This window comes from Triturus cristatus, chromosome 4_2 (genome assembly GCF_964204655.1).
Source record: "Triturus cristatus chromosome 4_2, aTriCri1.1, whole genome shotgun sequence".
Classification (NCBI taxonomy): domain Eukaryota; kingdom Metazoa; phylum Chordata; class Amphibia; order Caudata; family Salamandridae; genus Triturus; species Triturus cristatus.
Genome location: NC_140586.1, coordinates 700,340,410 through 700,363,585, shown reverse-complemented (window position 1 = coordinate 700,363,585; position 23,176 = coordinate 700,340,410). Strand labels below are relative to the sequence as shown.

The window sequence follows — 23,176 nt, the reverse complement described above, 5'->3', positions numbered from 1 at the left end:
TAGCAACTAACCACCAAGTTATTGCTGATATATCTGACCAGGTTGACCAAGCAATGCAGGCAATTGAGCTTTCCAACTCACTTGATACTGGTTTAGATAACGTAGAGGGAATACATAATTCCCTTTTCTGTGCAATTAAAGATTATTTTCTCAAACCGGTCAAAAATAATGGAGCTAGAATGCTTAAACCCGCTAAGTGGTACAACAAACAAAGGGTGGTCAACCCTTAGCAATCCAATCAGCTAGAAGGGATTACAAAATTACCATATCCAAGGCTAAGAAAGCATGGGATGAACACCATTGGTCAGAGCTAAGGGTAGCTAGCAACAAAAGGGATTCTAGGTTGTTCTGGCACATAGTTAGGTGGGGAAAATCTGGTTTTCCAGAGACCCCATACAATAATGTGCCTGAGGAAGAATGGGTAAAATTCTTTAGAGCGCAGTATGCTGACCCAAATAGTTTGAGTTTTAGTTTGGGGTCAGAAATTAGAGCAGAACTTCTACAGGAAACTTTATATAGTATCCCTGAGATTATGACGGCCCTTGGTTCAGTGGCATGTGGACGTGCTCCTGGTCTTGATGGAGTGCCAGCGGATTTATTTATTAATGATAAAGAACGTTGGAGTAAGTACATTCATCTACTTTTGAATGCCATTGCTATGGGCGCATCGGTACCCACATCCTGGCAGGGCGCGGTAATCATACCTATTTTCAAGAAAGGCGACCGGTCCCAGCCGGGTAACTATAGGCCAATAAGCCTTATAGATACTATTCAAAAAGTCGTGGGACGCGTGATCGTCAATAGGCTCCTGGATTGGGCGGAGGAGTTTAATGCTCTTTCACCCTTTCAGGCAGGTTTCCGCCGCTCTACCAGCATGGTAGATCAGGTTCCGATTTACTTTGTTACAGTGGAAGACCGTAGTGTTGGGCGAGGGAAGCTTGTATGCGGCTTTTGTAGATCTAAGGGCCGCTTTGATCTTGTCCCTCGTTCTATGTTATGGTCGGTCCTTAAGAAGCAGGGACTCCCAATTGAATTATTATCCCTCATAATGAGACTCCACGAATCTAATTATGCCAGAATTCAGTGGGGGGGGATGGGTTCGGTAACCGCGGACTTTCCTGTTGAAAGGGGAGTTCGCCAGGGTTGCTCGATGGCTCCTGTCCTCTTTACATTGTATATTAACGATGTAGTAGGCCGTATGCTCTCAGCCCAAGTGGATGCCCCTTTTTTAGCAGGGATTAAAATCCCTATTTTAATGTTTGCAGATGACACGCTCATCCTATCGAAAACTCCTAGCGGTTTACAGCATGCCTTGTCCATTTTTGATCAATTTTGTGGGGAGTATGGCTTAGAGGTTAATACTGCCAAAACTAAACTTATGATTTTTAACCCCCATCGAAGTTTCAAATCTAATATTACTTTGAATAATCGTCCGCTAGAGATAGTGAAAGCTTTTACATACCTCGGCATACATATATCTAAAGAGATGCGCTGGCGGCACCACATTGATCTTGCAACACTTAGACATAGGCAATTGTCTGGTGCTATCTGCACAGAGCACAGAAAATCTGTAACTAAACCTGTCAAACCTGCCCTGCAGATTTATGAAGCAAAGGCTATAGGCTCTGCGCTATATGGCGCCGAGCTTTGGGGCTTTGAAAAGGTGGCTGCACTTAAATCCTTGGAGAACAAATTCCTTAGGGCCATAACTGGAGTTCCTAAAAGCACCCCATTATTGCCACTAAAATATGACTTGGGTAGAAGAGCAGTCACGGATTTAGTTAAGTTACGCCCGATCATTTATTGGCACAGGCTGTGGACTACTCCTGTACTCAATCATTATGCAGAGGGTTTTTTAGATATCATAAGATCTGATGTATACCACAAAATTGGATGGCTGAAATCACTAAAGATATCCCTTATTGAGCTTGGTATGTGTCCACTTTGGGAAGACCCTTCGAGAGCAATCTTCCCGTCTAAAAGTACCTTAAAGAGCGCTTATTCGGAGATGGTTGCCAACCGACACTGGAGTAGCTCTAGCGCTAGTTCAATGTCTGGTGAATTCTTGGAGGCTAAAATGTATCCCTGTTTAGAACCTTATTGGGACACTATAACCAGGCCAGGTGACAGGAAGCTTCTCTTCCAACTTCGAGCAGGTGCACTTCCCCTTAAATTTCTGACAGCTAAGTGGGTAGGTGGATCTTGTGACACCTGCCCTGTTTGTGGCATTACTAAAGAAACCATCGTTCACTTTTTATTTTCTTGTAAACCTTATGCAGTACCTAGGCGTATTTGGTTGTCCCCAATGTGCAAAAATTTTGGGACAGATAGTAGTACCGTGGCTTTGCGCATAATATGCACCAGCACTTTGACATGGGTTTCAGTAGCCACCGCAAAGTACTTAGGTTGGGCGTGGTCAATTAGAAGGAGATTGCTAGTTACTTAACTACTCTCTTAACAATGGCAGAGATTGCTAGCCATTTGACTATTCTCTGTCATGTTTTATTCTCGTGTTTTTAATTTGTATGCCATTTTTTAAACTATTTTTAAACCTATGTATTGTAACTATTTCCCACCCATCAATATAAATTGAACAGCACATGCATATAGGATCAAATTATTTGAGTCAAAATTTTTTGAAGTGTGCTTTGCACCTTGTTGCTAAAGATTGAAATTTAATGTTGTCTTAAAAATGTTGTATGTATTTGTTTTGTATTGTATTTTGTTTCTTGCTTTTATGAATGAAATTCGAATAAAGCATACTTTGACTGACTGACTGACTGACTGGCTTTTATATATATATATATACACACCAAAGAACATTGGGTTGGCAATCAGCTTTGTTGGGTTCTCTGGGGAAAAGAAGGGCAAGGGAGTGCAAAAATTAACCATCCCCTTAATTATTGTTCTCTGCATTAAGATCTGCTATGCCCTGACTAAGAAGCAGCCTCCAGAAGTCTTATAGACTCCTCGCACCCAAACTAAACCTGCTACCACTGCACTGGCACATGGAGTGCCTGTCCTGGATATTTGCCAGACGGCTATGTGGACATCTGTACATACATTCATGAAGCACTACTTCCTCAACAACCAGGCCCATCAAGAGCGGCATTTTGATTGCTCGGTCTTGCATGGCTTTTTAATTGGTGCCAATTCACATACCCAACACCTGGGGAAGGTACTGCTATGGTGTATATTAACCAGGTATGGAATCTGTGGTTGGAAGTATCCAGCAGAAGAACAAATTACTTAACTTAAGTAGTAATCTTTCTGGTGGATAGTCTGTCTAACTGTAGATTCCTCAATGACCCTCTCACCTCCTTCGTCTGTGAACTGGGCTTTTTTCCATCTAAAAATATCCCAATTTATAGATCTGCACACCGGTCATGCCCAACTTTTGCTAGGCTCTGTGTCTAAGGCCATGGACAGCCTTAAGAAAGTAATGGATGTCAGTGCATATTGGTGGTGCTTATATGAGGCTCTGCATGTCATTTCTGAAATGGAACAATGTTGGTGTAGAGCTGCACAGCACCACCTGCCGGCACACAGTTTCTCAAACCGGTCTGATGCCTGGGGAATAGTCACATGGTGACCAATCTGTGGCTAGATAGAGTATCCATCTGAAATATTGTTACCAAAGGCAAGTGCCTTGTTCATTGTCATCCTATCTACTTCTGCAGCACCACAACTGTGGCCAGAAAAAGGAACCGTAGTGCAGCAGTTTTTCTAACTTCCAGCTGGCCAAAAGAAAATAAGTGCACAGGAGGTTATGTATACTTTGTGCAACCAGGTACCTCATAGAGCAAAATCTGGACAATATTCCATGGGAATCAGTGAGATGTGGAAGCACCTGATAGGCTATGCATCCTAACAGCATAGCTCATGCTAAAGTGCAGAAGAGTCGAGCTGCTGAAAAAAAACAGACTGCTCCACAGGAAGAGCTGTATCAACAACTGAAAGAAAGTGACAAGAAAATGAAACATTTCGCAATGTACTACAGGCACTGCTTCAAAGCAGTGGGCTTGGTCTCTGGGGAAATTAATAATAAATATGTCCAAAGGCCATGGAAGATCATCTCCACACAGAATACAAGGACATCCGGAAAAAACAAAAGAAATAAAAATCTATGTTAGGTATGGAAATAAGGCCTTAACTTGTTCCAAAAATACTGAAACTCACTGCAAAAAGAAAAGGTTAAAGTGACATTATAGTTAAGTATGGAAATAAGACGTTACCTCATGTAAAAAATAAAAAAAAACACATTCACTAAAATGGATAAAGTGATGTTATTGTGAGGTATGGTAAAAAGATCTCATCGTGCAAAAACAAAAGCATTTAAAAAATAAATGTTAAAGTGACGTTATATTTGGGTCACAAAGTTACACAAGACCTAACTTTTAAAAACCAAAACAAATCCTGAAAATCTCTAGTTATGTTCGGAGAGCAAATTTTAACCTATGCACCCCTCATGCACTGTGACCTTATATGTAACATCATCATTGCTGACATAATCCATTATACTGTTATAAATATACTTCATAAATCCTTAGAACTTTAAAAAAAAAATATTGTAGTAAACGGCCTACAGTGATGTCCAGCCTAAAATGACCTTTTGTGCACATATCGGTGGATAGAATGAACAAAGGGTATGTCCTGGAGTCAAGTGTAGGCCGGCATTCCAAACGTTGTATGGTACACAAACTGCCAGTACAGATTTGAATGTTAGCAATATCTTCTTCTTACACAGGGTAAATGCTGAACACTGATAAGTCTTGACCTGGAGAGGGGTGGGGAAACCCTGATTCAAGTCAGAAGGGTGGAGAGGTGCTTCCGCTTCTTGGAAGAGGTGCTGGAGGGATACGTCCTCCCTATTTAGTAACATCCAAACAAAAAAGTATCCTGCCCTGTTTATGTGTATTATGTTGGGCACTATTCTCCTCAAGTGGTACAACATCCATTTAGGGGCGAGGAAGGAAAGGACTCCTTTATATTATATAACCCTCACACACTCTATTAGTGTCATGCTTCATCATCGGGTTCACCCTGATTCCTAAAGGTTAGGGTGGGCTCAACCATATTTCAGGGAGCACTTAGAAGAAGTAGGCCAGGGGGCTTAAAGATTAAAAATCCTCCTTTAACTCCAAGGTATCCCTTTATTAGTGGAGTTATTGGGGACATTAAAATTAAGGGTTAGGGAAATGAGGATACAATGGTCCTATGACCCTAAAGCCAACATGTTTCAGCCCTTAAAATTGGCCCTATTGGGTCCTGGGCTTTCTTCAGGGCAATTCAATTTTACCTCCCTGGGATTATTTGGGAACTACCTATTTATGGGCAAAAGTTTGCAGGATTCTGTACCTAAAATCAGCCATGTATATACTTGCCCTCAATCTGGTTCATCTGTTATGGTGTCCAACCTGTAAATAAAAACAGTTTTTTTGACTGTCACTTCATGTGCCCTTATCATGCTGCATGATTACTATTGCTAGTGGAGTCCTTGTGAGACACTCTGCGCGCATTTATGCATCATTCATAGGTAGTTCATTACATAGTGGCCGCTGGGTGTTTTGTTACTCAAACACACTCAGATTAGTGGTTGTGTTATCTTCAAACACCCACCCATGTCGTGAATATTTGGTGTAGACTTTCTTACACCTCCTGCTTCCTGCCATGCACCATTAAAATCATACACCCAAAGGTTTGTCGATTTAAAAACCAGAACATGCAATAACCATTCATTTGTGATGTTTTTTTCATTGCTAAGCCACATTCCCTGGGCACTCACCCTTCCGTGGTGGACCTCTCGCTTCACAAGGGTATGCGGTGGCAAGGGTAGCCCTGTAGTCACACACTTGGTGCGCGTAACAGAGTTTAGGGGGAGAAAAGAAAGACAGCATGTTGCCAAAGTTATGCGCCCGCTGGATATGCAATCATGTATCCCGAAGTGTGCAAATCGCACTCTCAGTCATGCCCATTCCACTTACTTAATCAAGGGTCCTTCCCCACTTAATCACCTATTCGGTCCAGCGTCTCCTGCCTTTCTGGGTCTCTGGAGGCATGTGTGGCTCGTTAGCGGGTGGAGCCCCACCCCCGGTGTGCCGTATGACGCCATTGTAGCGTATGTTTCCGTGTGACCAGAAGAATCGGACTACAGTCTGCCACGGTTGCATGAGGCATGTAGTCCTAAATCATCGGTCTCACTGGTTTGTCTTTAAACTTTGGCAGTAGGCGTATCTGATGACGCCACATATCACAGGTGATTCTTTATATGACTTTCGCTACAAAAGAAGCCGAAAATACAAAAAGGGATCCAGGGCAGATCGGATGGGATATCAGATAGCGCTGTTAGTGTTCAGTTCTCCATGACTTACTGTACTGTACATAAGAGTATTAGCGGTGTTGAGTAATGTATTTATTTCCAAATCGCGTGCACTATTGGTGGCCCAGGTCTACCGGCTGACACTGTCAGCTGACGGAAGTCAAACTATCTCATACTCCTTTCTAAATAGATGTTATCAGTGCTGTGATGTACAGAGATTATTTACATTTTAAAGACAAAGGAGTGTATGTGGATGGAATAAATTGTATTAGCGTGTGTCTTCTAGTGCGTAAGGGTGGTCATAAATGTGAGCTATCTTGATTCCAGGGCATATCTCATTTGTGAGTCAGTTGGCCCCATGGGATTGAATCGTTGAGCCCTTGTGTGTGCGTCCTGAGTTTTTATACCCAACGTTGTTCCATCTCTAGTAGTCTTTGGGTCAACCCAGTGCCCCCCTTGATTTTCTCAATCACAGTTCATTTTAGATCCTGGGCTGAGTGCCCCATTTCATCATAATGGGCTGTGCGTTTCGCTGATGTTCTGGCTGTGAGTATAGTGCTCCTATGCACACTTATGCATGTCTTTACTTTCCTGGTTGTCATTCTGATATATTGGCTATTACAGGGGCAGGCAATCATGTAGATGACCTTGTCAGTATTACACTTAGTGTGGTGTTGCTGTTCCCATAGCTGGGGGAGGCCCAAATTAATATGAGTAGTTGGGCTGTGAATGGTCAGACTATGCATGAACCACATGGGTAACGTCCCCTCACTTGTGGTTGGTTCCACAGGGTCATTTGTGTGTCTTGTTCGTTTTTCCAGAAATCAGTGTGGACCAATGCATCCCTGATACTCCTGTTGTGTTTAAAAGAAAAAAAGAGGTTTCTCAAACTTCAGTTGGTTGGAGGTCAAGATGCGCCACTTTTTATTTATTATCTTCTTTATGATGTTTGATGATGAGTAATAAGTGGTAACACATATCAGTGAGTTGGTTTCTTTTTTCAGATTAGTTTCATTTAAGGCAGAGCGTGGAGTATTGCAAGATACTTTCCGTGCTCGTTCTATAATACTTTTGGGATACGCCTTTTCCTATAGTCTCTTTGTGTGTTTGTCTGCTTCCTCCTTGTAGCTGTCCAGGTCCGAGCAGTTTCTACGGATCCTTAAGAACTGTCCCACTGGAAGATTTTCTCTCAGGGAGCATGAGTGTGCGCTGTTAAAATGAAGCAGGCTATTTCGATCCGTGGGTTTGGTGTAGAGAGTGCTCTCCAGTTTTCCATCTCTGGCTATGATGTTTACATCAAGGAATGATACCTTTGTATCGTGAGTCGTCATGGTGAAGCGGAGGAATGGGTTTAGTTGGTTTATCCATTCGCCAAATGTCTCAGTGCTCTTCTCATCACAGTGCCATATTACCAGGATATCATCTATATATCTCCGCCAGATACGAATTTCATTGGAGAAGGGATTGTAGGTCCTGGTATGTTCTTCCTCCAACTGGCTCATGTACAGGCATGCAATACTCTGGGCAAAAGTGCTGCCCATGGAAGGCCCATGTTTCTATAAATAGAGTTGATTCTCATATTTGAAGAAAGTAAAGGCCATATGCATCAATGTCACGATCCATTCTATGGGTGCATGCCATGGCCACTCTTGTGTACGCAATATGTTTTCAATGATGCATAGGCTCCCCACTTGGGGAATGCTTGTGTACAGACCCTCCGCATAAAGGCATATCATCTTTTCTTGTGTTGAGTCATAAATAATCAATATCTGCCAGGATGTTAAGTAGATCTTTTGTGTCTTTTACATAAGATGTTATCTCTGTGACCAATGGGCTTAGGAACCAATCTGTGTACTGGGAAAGAGGTTCTAGAACCGATCCTATCCCAGATACAATTGTTCTTCCTGGAGGTGGAGTTCCGTAATTTTTGCAATCTTCTTTTGTAGACATTGTGTAGGGTTGCTTTGAAGGTTAGTATAGTGTTGTGTACCTGAAAGTAAGGCCAGGCAGGTTTCCCTGTATCTGTTCTGGTCTTGGATAATGGTTGCTCCACCTTTATCCGCTGGTTTTATCACGAGGTTCGTTCTTCCACTCAATGATCTCAAAGCCTCTTGTTACCTTCTGTTGAGGTTATTAAAGACGTCTCTCATGGGTTGTAATTGTTCCACCTCATTGATGACCGCCTCCTCAAATTCGGTTACATCTGGTGGCATCATAGATGATGGAGGGTTAAAGTTGGATTTCTTCCTCATAGTGGTAAAACCAGTGTCTGCCTCTGTCAGGGGGTTGCCCTCAAAATAGTTTTTTTCTGAAGAATTCATTCAATTCGCATCTTGTCTTGAATTTGTCAATCTGGTTTGTGGGGACATAACCGAGTCCTTTATTAAGGACTGCCAGTTCATCTGGTGTCAGTGTTTCATCCGTTTAGCCCCCGGGCCTACTTCTCCTAAGTACTCCCTGAAATATGGTTCAGCCCACTCTGACCTTTAGGAGTCAGGTTAAAGGCTGAACACACCATATATTGGTTGCAAAGGCACATTTAAAAGTAGGTTCTTGCTTGAAAGCAAAGCATGTTGTCAAAATTCACAATAGATTACCCACCTGTCAATGTCTGGCCACATGTGCATGTTAAATATATGTCAGACAGTTCTCTACAAAAGTTGTATCTAAAGTGCAGGTTTCTGAGTTGTGGATGTTTACATGCAGAACCTCTGTGCACATTCTGAAATATCGCACATACTTGAAGGATGACATATGTAGGGGTTGTAAACATGGCTCTAGGTTGTATGCCATTTTTCTCATATCAAGTGTGTACTTATCATCTACCTGTAGGCGCCCTATCGGTGGACAATGCATACCTGTCAACCTTTTGTTTCAAAACTGTGGGTGCTGTGAGGTGAGTAAGGGATGACTAAGGAGTGAACCCCTTAAGCTATATATAGAATGCACACTTTTTTAAGGGTGTTTAAGGTTTAAAATATGGTTGACCACTTTAAAGTGTATTGAGTCATTTTTAGGGCTTATTTACAAGCCCCTTGCGCCTGGACATCACCTTTTCCCATTTTATAAGTGACGCACCGGCAGCACAAGGGGCTTGTAAATAAGCCCCTTTGTTTGTTAGTGAGCGAATACCAGTAAAAAGAGGATGACATCCACCAAATGTGGGTAACATCACAGATCTTTCCTGAATGTTTCTTTAGGTTATGCCCAATAGCAGTTGTTTGCTTTTCGAATTTTGGGCACATATGTAGGTTGTTAAAACTACTACCATGCCCCAAATGCTTTCTCATTCTCTTAGTCAATGGATGATGTAAACAGTGATGTCATCAATGATGTCATAAGATGTCATCAGTGTTATCATTTAACATATTATGAGTGCTGTAATATGTGAGGTCATAAGCAGTGAATGACAGGGGTGTAAGTTATGGTTAGGTCTCTGAACTATATCTGTGAATATAACTGTTTTTTGGGGGGTTTGAACGTTAAGCCTGGTGAGACTTTATTACCTAAGTATGACATCACTTTAACCTTTTTGATGAATTTTTGTGGGTTTTTATTAGTATAATACGGTCGTTTTACTATGCCTAACTCTAACGCCACTTTAACCTTAGTTTCTTTCAAAGAATATCTGGGTTAATTTTTATGTACGTTAATGTCTTAATTCCATTCCTAACTATAATGTCCCTTTAACCTTTGTTTTTCCAGTAATTATAGCTAAAGCTAGAAGTATAGCTAAGTTCTCAAAGAGTCTAATCTTGTTTTATTTTCTGTCCAACCTGAGTGCTCACTCAGCAGGCCAGCTGCTCAGCATGCCAGGTGTCAAGGTGGAGCCACCAATTATAGCTAGGCAAAAGGGACATTGCAAAACTATCAACAGGACCCGAGCAAACCTCTGTTTACAGTAAATTGCATTTCCGAAAGTCAAAATGTGAAAACAAGTCGGTTATTGTACTTTTAATACCAGATATTAATTCAGAGTTTATGTTCTCTGCTTTTTTCCAGTCACCCAGAGTGGCACAAAGAAGCACCGCTGGCATCCTTCAAGGAGGACGCTAATACGTCATCTTCAGACGAATCAAATGGAAGCAGCCCAGATCTGTCTGTCCACAAGGAGCTAACAAATGTGTTTTTGCGTCAGAGAGCAGAGGAGCAACTGATAGGTGGACCGCCTTGCTATGAAGATATTGCACTTATTGATTGTTTACCATGCGAGGAGCAACTTTCTAGCAAGGATGATGGAAGCCACATCATACCGCCTGTGGCCAATCACGTAGATTTTAAATCAGAGATGGTGTCAGACTGCAGCCAATTAGATTTGGTTACAAGTCAGCGCACTGTGGATAAGGACGAGGATTTCTATTATGGGTTAAAGGAAGAGTCTGATAATTTACTAGATGATGAATCTGACTTTGAGCAATGAATTTAGTTGTTAGAAGCGAGTACCTGAACATTTTTGTAAAACGGAAGATTTTTAAAATTGTAAAAAATAATGTGAAATGAAAAAACCTCTTACAAACATCGAAAATTCCATTAGTCAGGTCATTATTTGGGAAAGCCATTTAAAAAACTCAAGAAGAATTTCTTAGGTGCTTCCATTTCAGTTTTTGCATTTATGTTTTATTTTTTTATAAAACTCTTTTTATTGGTTTTGTAATCAAGTATCATGTTGTTTATGCCATATATGATTTACACTATTCTTGTATAACCCAGCAGCTCCATACCAAATGGTAAAATTTACCAACGTTGTAATGGCATCCTGTACAGCCTTTGAAGAGTATATAAAACACTGTATGTAAATAGTTCCCTTATATCAAACACGGCCCGGCTGTATTGTCAAGTTCTCGGAGTACCATCCATCCATCCATCCACCCCTCCTGTCTTCCACCTCCATTGGTTCTCTCCCACTTAGATCACAGGTTCACACATAGATGGGAACATTTGAAATTAGAGCCTGGTGGTCTTGAAATGTCTTCCTTGCTCATTCTTTCTATTGTCACTTTTACCTCAAAGGAATTATATATGGTACTCGTGTCTGGTCGATGGACCTCTAGTGCATGTCAAAGTTGCAAGTATTTATAAAACTGGGAACTGCTGAATTCAAACTCTTTATTTTGAGGAACTTCCAAAGGTCTCCCAGGCTAGAGATCCCTATTTGGTCCCATTTCTCAAAGCCAGTCAGTCTAACAGGAATGTAGCAGCCATATGCCACTTCATAGTGGAGTCTCTGGATTCATTGGATCCACCACCCTTTCCAATGGAGGGCCCTGTCCCAGAAGCCTATACCTACCTTTACCATGAGGGGGTTGATTTTGGTATGAGAGAGCTGTAGATCAACCCATAAAGTTGGTTCTCTTCACATAGAACTAGTTTAAGGCGATTAGCTGAGTAATTTCTATCCCCATGGAGATAGTTGCTTATCTTAAGCCAATTTGGTGGCCCAAAATATGTGCGGATATCTGCCACTCACAGTTCCCCTTCATAGACCGATGGAGTGTATTTTGACTTCACTTGAGTGTATCTATCAAAAGCAATTTGCAGGCGAATGCCAGCCCAAATGAAGTTCCGTTCTCTTGCCTGTAGTCTGTTAAAACTTTGCTGAGGGGTGTTGCAAAGGAACATTTGGAGAGCATAAAGGAGTTTGGACAGTACCATCATTTTATAAAGAACCTCTCTGCCTAAGATAGTGATCGGTAGTGTGTTCCAATTTGATGAGATGGACACCAAAATATTTAAAGCTTTCTATTAGATGCCCAGCTTGGATTGTCAATTGACTGTGTCCACTCTCCCACTAACTGAGATTATGGAAATTTTCTCCTAATTAACAAAAGGCTTCCCTGTGGAGCCCTAGGATCAGGGCCGGACTGGCTGTAGCGGGCACTGGGCATTTCCCTGGTGGGCCTCTAGGGTGGGGGCCAGTTTTGGGCCCCACCCCAGGGGTGGGTTTTGTTACTGGAGGCCAGCAATATCCGGCCCTGGCAAACAGCTCGGCTGCACCCCCCTACCCCTCATGGGGGCCGGACAAGCAGTTTGCCAGGGCCGGATTTGGTTCCCAGTCCGGCCCTGCCTAGGATCTCCATTAATCGTTGACCAGTCCCATTAGTTTATTGCAGGAAGAAGAGCATCCCTTGGGAGTACAGAGACATGGGGTCATCAGTGACCCCCCTCGCTTTGGAAGCCCTGAACCAATGCATCCAGCCTAGTCCAGGTTACAAGCAGCTCCATTGCCAAGGCAAATAACAGGGCTCAAAGGGGACATCTTTGTCTTGTGTGCATCCCAACTGATAAGGGGGTTGACAGAACTCCATTGACTCTGTCATGGGCCCTCAAGTTATTGTAGAGGACATTGATGCTGACCAGAAAGTTAGGAATTTCATTTATTTGATGAAGTACCCAGCACAAGAACACACAGCAGAGAGAGCTGAAGGCTTATTCACTGTTCCAAGCATAAACACACAAAACCAAGTGAGATTAAGGGCCCAAGCCAAGGCCACCTGAGTTCTTCCAGTTATGAAAAGATTGACATGTCGTACGTGATGTAAAGGATTATCTTGTCAAAAGCTGTACCATTTCATATATTACAGAAAACATTCGCTGACACAGACACATTAATGATAGTTGTGTTACTAGGTCATTAGAACATAGCTAAGGTAACTCCTTTCAAGCCTTTCATTACTGTTCTCATGTGGAAATGTATGGTGGATCCAGCTGTGGGATATGAGTTTCTAGACATCTGGTTAAACAATAATCCCCCCAGAAACCTGTAGACACTATCATACTCAAGCACCCAGTTGTAAAATGCAGCTGGACTCATCTGCATTTTTTCCGAGTAGCAGTTACTACATATGCAAAATTACATATTTCGGCACCTGGACCAAGTAGAAATTTGTTTCTATTAGTTGACTGGATTTTCCACTGTGGCCAAATCAGTAAAGCAGATGCCTACATGTGCCAAGGAACAACTGGAAAACAGATCAGTTGTCTGCCTAAAATGTGAGGCAGGTCACAGTGCTTGCTTTCATTTATGTTCACATAACACATCAGCCTAAAAGTGGCGGAGGTCTTTTTAAGTGGACTTGACCAAAGGTCTTCGTAAAAGGGCTTGCGTCACTGCTGCAGAATATGGGTTAAACTTTAAAAGCACATATTAACAAACAGTCCAGGCAGAAGTAAGTAGGAGGATTCACATTACAAGAGTCAGACTGTTACATTGCTGGCTTTGGATTGGATATTTCTATTACATAATCCAGTGGAAATATACTAATCGTCAATACACTACAAAAAAGTGCAAACTAATCAAAGTACACAGTGCAACATGGTTTCAGAGTACTCACAAGAAGCAAGGAATGTACTCTTATATGAAATGCTTATCATACAATAGAACAATTATTGAACCTCTAATTCTACAAATGCGTTCATTCACATGCAAGCAAATGATAAACGTGTAAATACCTGTGAAACTCATGTTGTATTATTTTTTCATATAAAATGTATGTCTAAAAAGAGATTGAATTGCCTTCTAAAATATCAATATCAAATGAAAATAGCAAGAACATATTTATTCCTAGAGTTGCTAAAAAGGACATGTGACACAATAATGTCAGGTAGAACTCCCATTGTGCTTTTTTCATAAACATTTATTAGATATTGAGAAGCGAAACTTAGAGATAGAATGCCATCTGTTCATCATTTTTAGAACACTATGATTAGACTTAAGGAAACAAAATCATGTAACTTTTAAATATTGATTGTATTTCTTCTCTCCTGTCTTCATGCTTCCATTCTACTTATGTTTTTGTTTCCTGGCTTGAAAGAAATATATTTATAAAATCAGAAATGTATACAAATAATTATATTGAAATATATTTATGAGTCAATGCTATTTTTTTACAATGGATTCATTGCCCAAGTGAATAATATATGTTAAAAATGCACACCCTTTTTGGCATTGCATGATTTTCATTGAGCTTCATTCATAGTCTCTGGGTATTTTCCTTGGTTGTATCCCCTGGATTTCAGATCTTGGTCCTCTCGTTAGTTGTTAGTTAGTTGTTTATTTTCTTAGCATCTCTCATATCATAATTTGTTGCAAACTCCAATAAACTCTCAGTGGCTCAGAATTAACAAATAATATGTGATGGCAGAAAATTGTCAATTGTGTTTGAGTTTGAAAATATTTTGTTTGTATTACCTCATATGGGTCCCTCATGCACTGCAATTGAAAAATGGTCTAAAAAAAGACTGGGTCTGGAAGAAAATATGTACATGATGAATGTTAAGTATTTATACTTAATGCAATACTTTAAAGGACACTCACTGTGTCACATCTGTGCCTAGCAACAAGAGATTGTTCATGCTCCTCACAGAAGTAATTTACACTTGTGAGTTATTCACATGTATAATTTATTCTTACACTTTGAAGTAACTTTACTACTTTTGGCTATTCACAAATCTGAGAGTGACGTTTCTCAAAATTGTAGATTTAAATGTTTCCATCTGTTGGAAAAGGGGGTGGAGCCTAATTTCAAGTGTAAATAACCACTGCCTGAAAGAGACAGGAATAAGTCCAGCACCCCACATGGTCAACACTGATACTTCAACACCGTCCCATAGAAAATGATGGTGACTGAGACTTAAAATAAAACAACATAGGATATTTTTTTTTAGATTTAAAAAAATTAAAATACTTCAAAACCAATAAATACAATTTAATGTTAAAAAACATAAAATGCAACATATTTAATTTTAAAATATTTTAACAACCTTTTGGTGGCCTTCGACACTGTCCCCCACTTGAGACTCCTTGCTCGCCTCCAATCTATTGGGATTGGTGGCCTAGCTCTGAAGTGGCTCACTTCCTTACTGAACGAAAGAATTTAAGAAGTTTGGATGTCCCCTTTCTCCTCCACAGTGCATGAGCTAATTGTTGGAGTGCCTCAGGGCTCAGCACTGAGACCACCCTATTAAATGTTTATCTCACGTCCTTAGCTGTGTTAGCTGAGACCTTGGGGGATAAGGTAATCATATGCTGACTACACCCAGCTTCTTTTTACCTGTGGAAAGGGAGAAGAGTTCACTGAAGAAGCCATTAAAACTGCCTCTCTAATGCGTTTCACTGGTTGTCCATCAATCAAATAAAATTTAATCCTAACAAAACAGAGATTGTGCTTTTTGGCCCTACATCTCCAGACTTATGGAGGACCTTCTGGCCGAAGGATGTCCCCCTCTCTGGCCCTTCTTTTACTGTCCTTTGAAGCTAAGAAAACGGGGATCAAGCCTTGATAACTTGCAGATTGGATTATGGAAATTCACTATACTTGGGTCTTTCAGATTATCTTCTTAACAGACTTCAAGTGGTGCAGAATTCGACAGCCTGAATTCCCCTCAATCTTTCCGCCAGAACCCATATGTCCTCGCATTTGAAGGCAATTCACCTACTTCCTGTTAAAAAAAAACAAAAAAACTTTTAAATCCCTGATCCTTGTTCACAAAGCCCTGCACAATACTGGAGCTGGCTATCTTAAGAGAAAGGATTTGTGACTGTGTCCCTTCCAGAAACCTATGGTCCTCCTTCGATCGATTGGCTTTAGTTCCACAAATCTGCCAGGCTAGAACCTGTGGCAGGACCTTTTTATATCTTGGACCAGTTGCCTGGAATAAACTTCCTCTGGCGCTATGGACCACAACTGGGCAATCTATCTTCAAGAAAAAATGTAAATGCAGCTTTTTCAACAGGCTTAACTGGATGGTCTGTGTTTTTAGATAGATAGCCTTGAATCCAGGGCCAGGACACTCCATGGAGTATCTGTGCGCTATATAAATCTCATATCATCATCCATTAATGTAACTCATTTTCCTTTCAAATATAATTAAACTCATTTTTATTCAATCTATACATCAGTTCCAATAATTATCAGTGCATGTGAAAAAACAATACTTTTTCTGGGAATTCATTTTTTTATTTAAACTTCAGAAAAATTCTTTCAATTTACTATAGTTATATTAATTAAGGATTTATTTAAAAAGTAAGTTAACAGTGCTGTTGCATTTTTTCTTTTGTTTACATTTGGTCATTTAAAATAAACAAAGCATTTAAGGAAGTTAAGAAATGTGTAATTGTACCTCCTGCCTGAAAACCTTTTATCCCTGAAGCAAAATGTTTTGTTTCAATTGCTGCAAGGCTACGTGGCTTCAGAGCTGTTTTAGGACAGTAGATTAAAGTAAGTGAACACACACTTGCATCTGCATCCAGTACCATAGAAATAATGGCCTTAGCTTGTCTGTGAGCAGTACAAACGTTTAAAAAATAATTATATGGTTCAACTTTGAGTTTTTACGGATCACAAACTTTTGTTTTATCTCCTGAGAGTCAATGACTTAGGTAAAGCATCAGCTTGCTTGGTGTGGTTATCGTCCAAATTGCAAGAGTATAACTTGAGTGTTAAGTTTATTAAAGATGGGAAACTATAGAGCTGATTGTCTTCCAGAATACCATTAGAATGCTTGGATTCAGATGGAGGTGATGATCAGGAATGCTTTGTGGGACCAATTGATGCAGTTACAAAATGTAATAATGCGGATTCAATGTCTAATTGGGTCAATGCTTGAAAAGAAGTTTCTTTACTGAGAAATGTGGTGAAATACCTAAAAAAGTGTTGGCCAAAACCTAGCTGCCTTTTGGGTGATCTAAAAACTTGTGCACATGTCGCTTCTGAGCTTTCTGTTATTGAAGAAATTTGCATAATACATGACTCATTTGTACCACCTGTTGGTGTACGAAATGGCTTAATCAAACTGGCATATGAGGGTCACTTGGGATTCAAACCTCTTGTAGGAAGCCTAGGCAGAACTATCGGTGCCCGTCATTAGATTTCCAAGTATGAAATATAATTGATTCTTGTCCAGAGTGTTTGAAATCTGACAAACATTGGAAACCCCAATAGAAACCCTTATTTACTGTGACACTTCCTGATAATCCCTGGGAAATATTGCTTTAGATTTTTCAGACCCTATCCATTTGTTTCCCATGAATAAAATGTCCTTGGTAATTTTGGGGCATATTATCAAGGACGGCGTTAAAAATTATCGCCGGTTTAGTGGCAGAAAACTGCCGCAAAACCGGCGATAATGGGCTTGATAATATGCTCTATGGAACTCCCATAGAAGCCCATGTTCTGGTGTGAACATGAGCTTCCATGGGAATTCTCCAGAGCATATTATCAAGCCCATTATCGCCGGTTTAGCGGCAGTTTTCTACCGCTAAACCAGAGATAATGTTAACGCCGTCCTTGAGAATATGCCCCTTTGTTTCTGAGTGGACCGACTTCTCTTTTGTGTATTCAGCTAATACAAAAAAGGTTATCACATGTTTAGACCAAGGCCCAGATTTACTAAGGTTTCACACAAGGCAGCACAGCAACCTAAAATGCAGGGATCCTCTCCTCTCCCTAGCGCGGTGCACAATCAGGCTGCCAAGCGCCACGCATACACGCGCACACACCTTTGCTCCATAGTCCAAGGGTGTGTTTGTGAGTCTAGTATACATTTTGTACTGGAAGGTTACCCTTTCAGTGCAAAATTATGTGCTTAGCCTAACTTTAATATTTTTCCCCCATTGAATGTGTGCTGTACAGTACACCAAGCATGGATAATAATGAAATCATTTCTCCTTTTTAATGCCTGCTTCGAAGCAGTGTTATTTTCTGTTGCAAAACCTTGTCTACTAATGTTAGTAGATAGGGTTTTGTTTCAAAAAGCAGGGGTGGTTGCATGAGAACCACCCACGTAACACTCCCTTGACGCTAAATAATGCAAAGCAGCACTTTGCACTGCTTTGCGTTACTTCTAGCGGTACTGTTTAACTGTTAACCATTTTAATTACCTATATAAGAATGTCATTCTTAGAATGCAGCTGGAGATTCTGAAGCGTTCTCTCATTCTGACCTCTTCAGTTGCTGTGTTGCTCTTGGACTTGCTGTTAGTGTTTCTTGTCGTGGGTTAGTTTTCTTTGGAATAAAGTTGTGATGTATGTGTTCCTCCAGCATCACAGGCACTGAAAGGTGTCAGATACTTCTCAAAGTTAGATTTGAGGAGTGCATACCACCAGATAAAATTACATCAAGACTCAATGGCTTTGATGGCCTCGATCACCATGGAAGGAGTATCCCATGCCTTTCTGTCTTGCTTCTGCAGCCAGTGCCTTCCAATGTATGATGTCCAAAATATTTCGCAACCTAGATAAGATTATATTTCTTCAGGACATTTTAGTTTTCTCTAAGACCACAGAGGAACACAATACAGATTTAAAGCAGGTGTTAGAGAGATTGGGAAAGGCAGGCATGACTCTTATGCCAAGAGAAATGTAGAAAATTGGTGGAGGAGGTGGAGTCTCTTGAATACACTGTCTCAGTTGAGGGAGTATGGCCACAGGCTTATTTGGAGAGTATCCTCATGGAAGCCCCCGCACCAGCCGAAAAAGACCTGTTAAGATTATACACCCAGGGCCTCATTTACAAGCTCCTTGGGTCACCGGCGTGTCACTTTTATGACGCTCCTGCGGCACAGAGTGCAGACCCATATCTGAGGCCACGCAAAGCAACTTTGTATGGCTTTTCATGGCCTCATAGATATGGTGTAAGGCAACACAGCACAAGTCGCTGCATCACCTTACACTGCATCAGGGAGGTGTTCCATGGGGGCTGCGTGAGTTTTCCCACATAGCACGCATGGGTTTTGACACATTCCTAAATTTATAAGGATCTGTAAACCTGGGAATACATCAAAACTGTAGGATGAGGAGAAATATCTTTATTCAGGACACATAAAGAAAGGAAAAAGCATCCATGGATTGTTTGTGTACAGGAAGGTGTCCCTTCCTGTATAAAAACAATCCTGCCAACAATGCAGGCACCCTTGCACCATGGTGCATGGGTGCTTGCGTTGGCACTAGGCACCAAATTGTGCGCTGGCCCTTCCTAAAAGGACAGGAATGCACTGTATCTTGTAAATAGTGTGCATTTCTGTTCTTTCGAATTGGCGTAGGGCAGCACAGCAAAAAGTCTTGTGGAGCTGCACTATGCCAATTCATTGTAAATTAAGCCCTGCATTTATTGAGAACTTTACAGATAAGACCAAAGATCTGTGCAGCACATTAAGAGGACAGAGTATTAAAGGTAAAGTGTTTTGCGAGGGTTCAAGAGAGGACCTTCAAAGACACTAAGGAGTCCATTGTCAATGCCAAAACACTTACATCTTTAACTGTTAAGAAAACCATGGTAGTTGCAGTAGATGCTAGTGCCATTAGTGTAAGCCTGGTTCTTTCGCATTACCACGGTGCTAAAGGGAAGGCAGTGGCTTTCCCTTTGAAATCTGACCAAATCCAAAAGTAACTGTTCAGTCATCGAGTGGGAGGCGTTATGGCCACAATCGGCATAGAATACTTTTGAACGTAGATTTGAGTTGTGAAATTGATTTTGAGGATGGATCATACACCTCTATTGAAAGTATTAATTCCAGGAGGGGCCAGGAGGAGGAAGACATATGAGAGTGACATGGTTTTGAAGGAGTTTGAAGTATTAGTTAATGGAGGATGGACAAGAGAGATTGTGCATTGGCGAGAGGTAGGCCATTTTTTAAGTTCTGAGTGAGGTAATGGTGTGTATTGGAGGCATAATGTTGCTCATGGGTTTGCCATGTTTGCGGCTCCAGAGGGACTGTGAAGCAAGCCAATAGAGCTGGAACTTGAACGCCCAACCACGACGAAAGGTCCTGGTGGCTTGGCCTTCATAACGAAGTGACAAGAGGAGCGGAATAGGAGATGTGTGGCTTTGTTTCAGAGAGGAAGAGAATGTGGTAAGGATGGAGAGAAAGTGAGGGGTGTAGTGGTCCGAAGATGATGAGTGATGAGGGAATGAGAATAAGCAGAGAGGGAATGGGAATGAGGAGGTGCAAGTCAAGGGATGGAAGCAGCGAAGGGGAAGCCTCACGAGGACTAGGTGAAGCTTGTGGGATTTACTGCTGAGATGAAGGAAGACCGAGAAGGTCAGTGGCTACCCCAGGTGTTCTCTCCGAGGTGCCAGAATTGGTGTGTGAGAAACGTTTAAGGTCAAAGAGAGCTCCAGCATGGCTGGATGGGTTTGTGTGGTGTTAATGTCTTTACGTTTGCTGCTTTTCTGCTTTCCATGGGTATCTACGTTTCAGCGCATTAGATGCACATTATGTTACGTATGTCCTTGTATATAGGTTTATTTCCTTTAGACTGTAAGATACACTTCATCACTTTAGTGACATATTTTATTTTTGTTTGCATTATAACGGAGATACGTTGTATCTTTAAGGAACACTGCGTGGCTCCTTCTTCCAAGTCCTAAGGGGCATATCAACAACAACCGGCGATAATTATCTCTAAGCGCACTTAGCGCTAGGATAATTATCGCTGGCTAGCGTGAATTTTTATCGCTGAGATAGCGTGCTATTAGCAACGCTTATCTCAATAGCGATAAAAATCCTCACGCTAACAGGCTAACGTGAGATTATCGCTGGAAACCCAGCGATAATCTCACGTTACCTTGTTGATAGGGACAGGCAAACTTAGCCATGATATCCTCCTTCCATAGGATATCATGGCTAAATCAGAAAAATACCAGACGTAAAAAGCAGCGTTAACCGCGGTTAGCGCTGCTTTTTTTGTCTCTAACAGGGTTAGCGACATTCTTGATAATAGGAGAAATGTCGGTTAGCGACATTTCTCCTATTATTTTACTCTGGAACGCCCCCTTTGCATCTCATTAGAGATGCAAGGGGAAGCGTAGAGTAAAAGGGTGCTAACATGCAAATTTGCATGTTAGCACCCTGTTGTTGATAGGGCGCTAGTTTTATCTCTCCTTTTTGGGATTTTAAAGCCAAAAAAGCAGAGATAAAGCCCTTGTTGATATGCCCCTATGTTGGTTCTCAACTGGGATGAGCCTTCTGTGGTGGTTCATGTGGGAGGTGGGTGGTCTTCAGGTACCACCACTGGCTGAGTCTCCATGTATAGCCATTGTTGCATCATCACTGTAGATGTCTTAATTCATTACAGTAGTTGACTATAATGAAAAATGAACGATGCAGAATCTCAGAATCAGAAGTTTATTTCCAGTCCGAAGGACTGTCAGAGTTATCACAGAAAACCGATTGCATTAAAACTTTCATAAATTTAATTAGTACAAAAAATATAATATAATTAAAACCTGTTAATAGGAAGGATCAAACGTCTTTGAAAATCTTCCATGATGTGTGTCCATGTCCAGGGAAGAAAAGCCTTAAAGGATCAAATAACAATAAGGTCCGCACAAAATAGAGTACTTGGGGGCAGATTTACAAGGGCTAGCGCCGCCCCAGCATCATTTGTTTTGACGCAGCAGTGGCGCAATCAGTACTCCACACTTCTCCATATTTACAAATTGACACATTGCGCACAATGTGTCACTCTGAAGAGGCCTGCATCACATTATACTAGCGCCAGGTATAATGTATTTAGGGTAGGCGTTACCATGTTAAATGCCACGTAGAACCCATACACTAGGCCCTACTACCACATACGCCACTATCTCCCCTCACTCATATGAGACATATCCATTTTATTCACCCCTGTGCACTCTATTGTGTCATAGATGTTAAGGTAAATAACTCTTCTTGACTTTTAACATGCCGGTTTCTAATACTTATGCCTGAATAATGGTTAATGTATAAGATGTATGTATGGCATGGTAGTTCACTCCATACAATATGATATGACATGCTATATAACCCTGCAATATTCATCTCCACATGCCTATGTATTTTTCAATTTAGACAGTACTATTCTATTCCTAATGTAGAATGATTGTGATACTTACATCTGCATGCCTATGTATTATCCTCTAAACAATGTACCATTCAACCCCTGATGTAGAGCGTTTACCATATCAATTTATGCACAGCCTCCTCCCCCTCTACCTGGTGTTACTTTCCTTTTCAACTATGGATTAGTTTTGTTTCCCACTGTATCTCTCTTCTGTAAAATGTAATAAAATATTTTGAACAAAAATAAAAATTCACGAAGAAGTGAGGCAGTGAAATTTACAACTTTCCACTGTGTCAATCTACGATGGGATTTCATCAAAATCCCTATGGCTTTCTCAAACCAGGCATAAGGATTGAGGCAGGGCTTGTAACATGGGACTCGCCTCTGTGTTCTGATGCATTGATGGAGTTGCGTCCGTCTTACGACCAACTCCAGCAATGCGTCACTTTAGCGCCAAAAGATGGGTCCGAATTTCTGACGTATCTGTGAATCCTTGTGCTATGGAGAAATGTATTGTAAATACAGCGCATCCATGGTGTCGTTAGGGCATTTCCAGCAGGTCCAAGAAATCAGACGCATCTACGCCAATGCATCACTTCTTGTAAATATGCCCCTAAGTGTGTTGGCAAATGGTAAAAAACCTGAAATCACCATACTCTGATATCAGAGGTAGAAAAGTTACATTGGAACAGTTTCAGAAGCCTTTTCCAGCTAACAAGGCATAGGGCAGATATGTGTAGATCGCAGATGCAACATGGTGGTTGAGTCACTATGTGCTAATTAAATGGACCACCAAATACCACTTAATACCCATATTTCTCCTAATCGTAATTATGGATTTCTTTTGCTATGAGGAACAGAGGACAAAACAATAAAAGAAATTCCTCCATTTTGTAAATTAATCAAGCATAACTTCCTGAGCCCTGAGCTCTACCATTCCACTCGAAGTGAAGGGGCCTGATAGGAGAATCTCCGATCCTCACTGGACAAGCACAGGTTTTTGCTAAAGATGGTTCCATATCATTGTCATTTATACA

At 41.1% G+C, this 23,176-nt stretch overlaps 1 protein-coding gene across 1 annotated transcript in view; it reads left to right on the top strand.

Moving 5' to 3' along the window:
* The window catches only part of BSND (barttin CLCNK type accessory subunit beta), a 177,257-nt gene extending 160,801 nt beyond the window's left edge, over positions 1–16,456 (top strand). Inside the window, exon 4 of the mRNA XM_085602526.1 lies at positions 10,322–16,456. Within this exon, the coding sequence (XP_085458652.1) occupies positions 10,322–10,739 (418 nt within the window). The 3' untranslated portion in view covers positions 10,740–16,456. The remainder of the gene's footprint in view (positions 1–10,321) is intronic.
* The last annotated feature ends 6,720 nt before the right edge of the window (positions 16,457–23,176 follow it).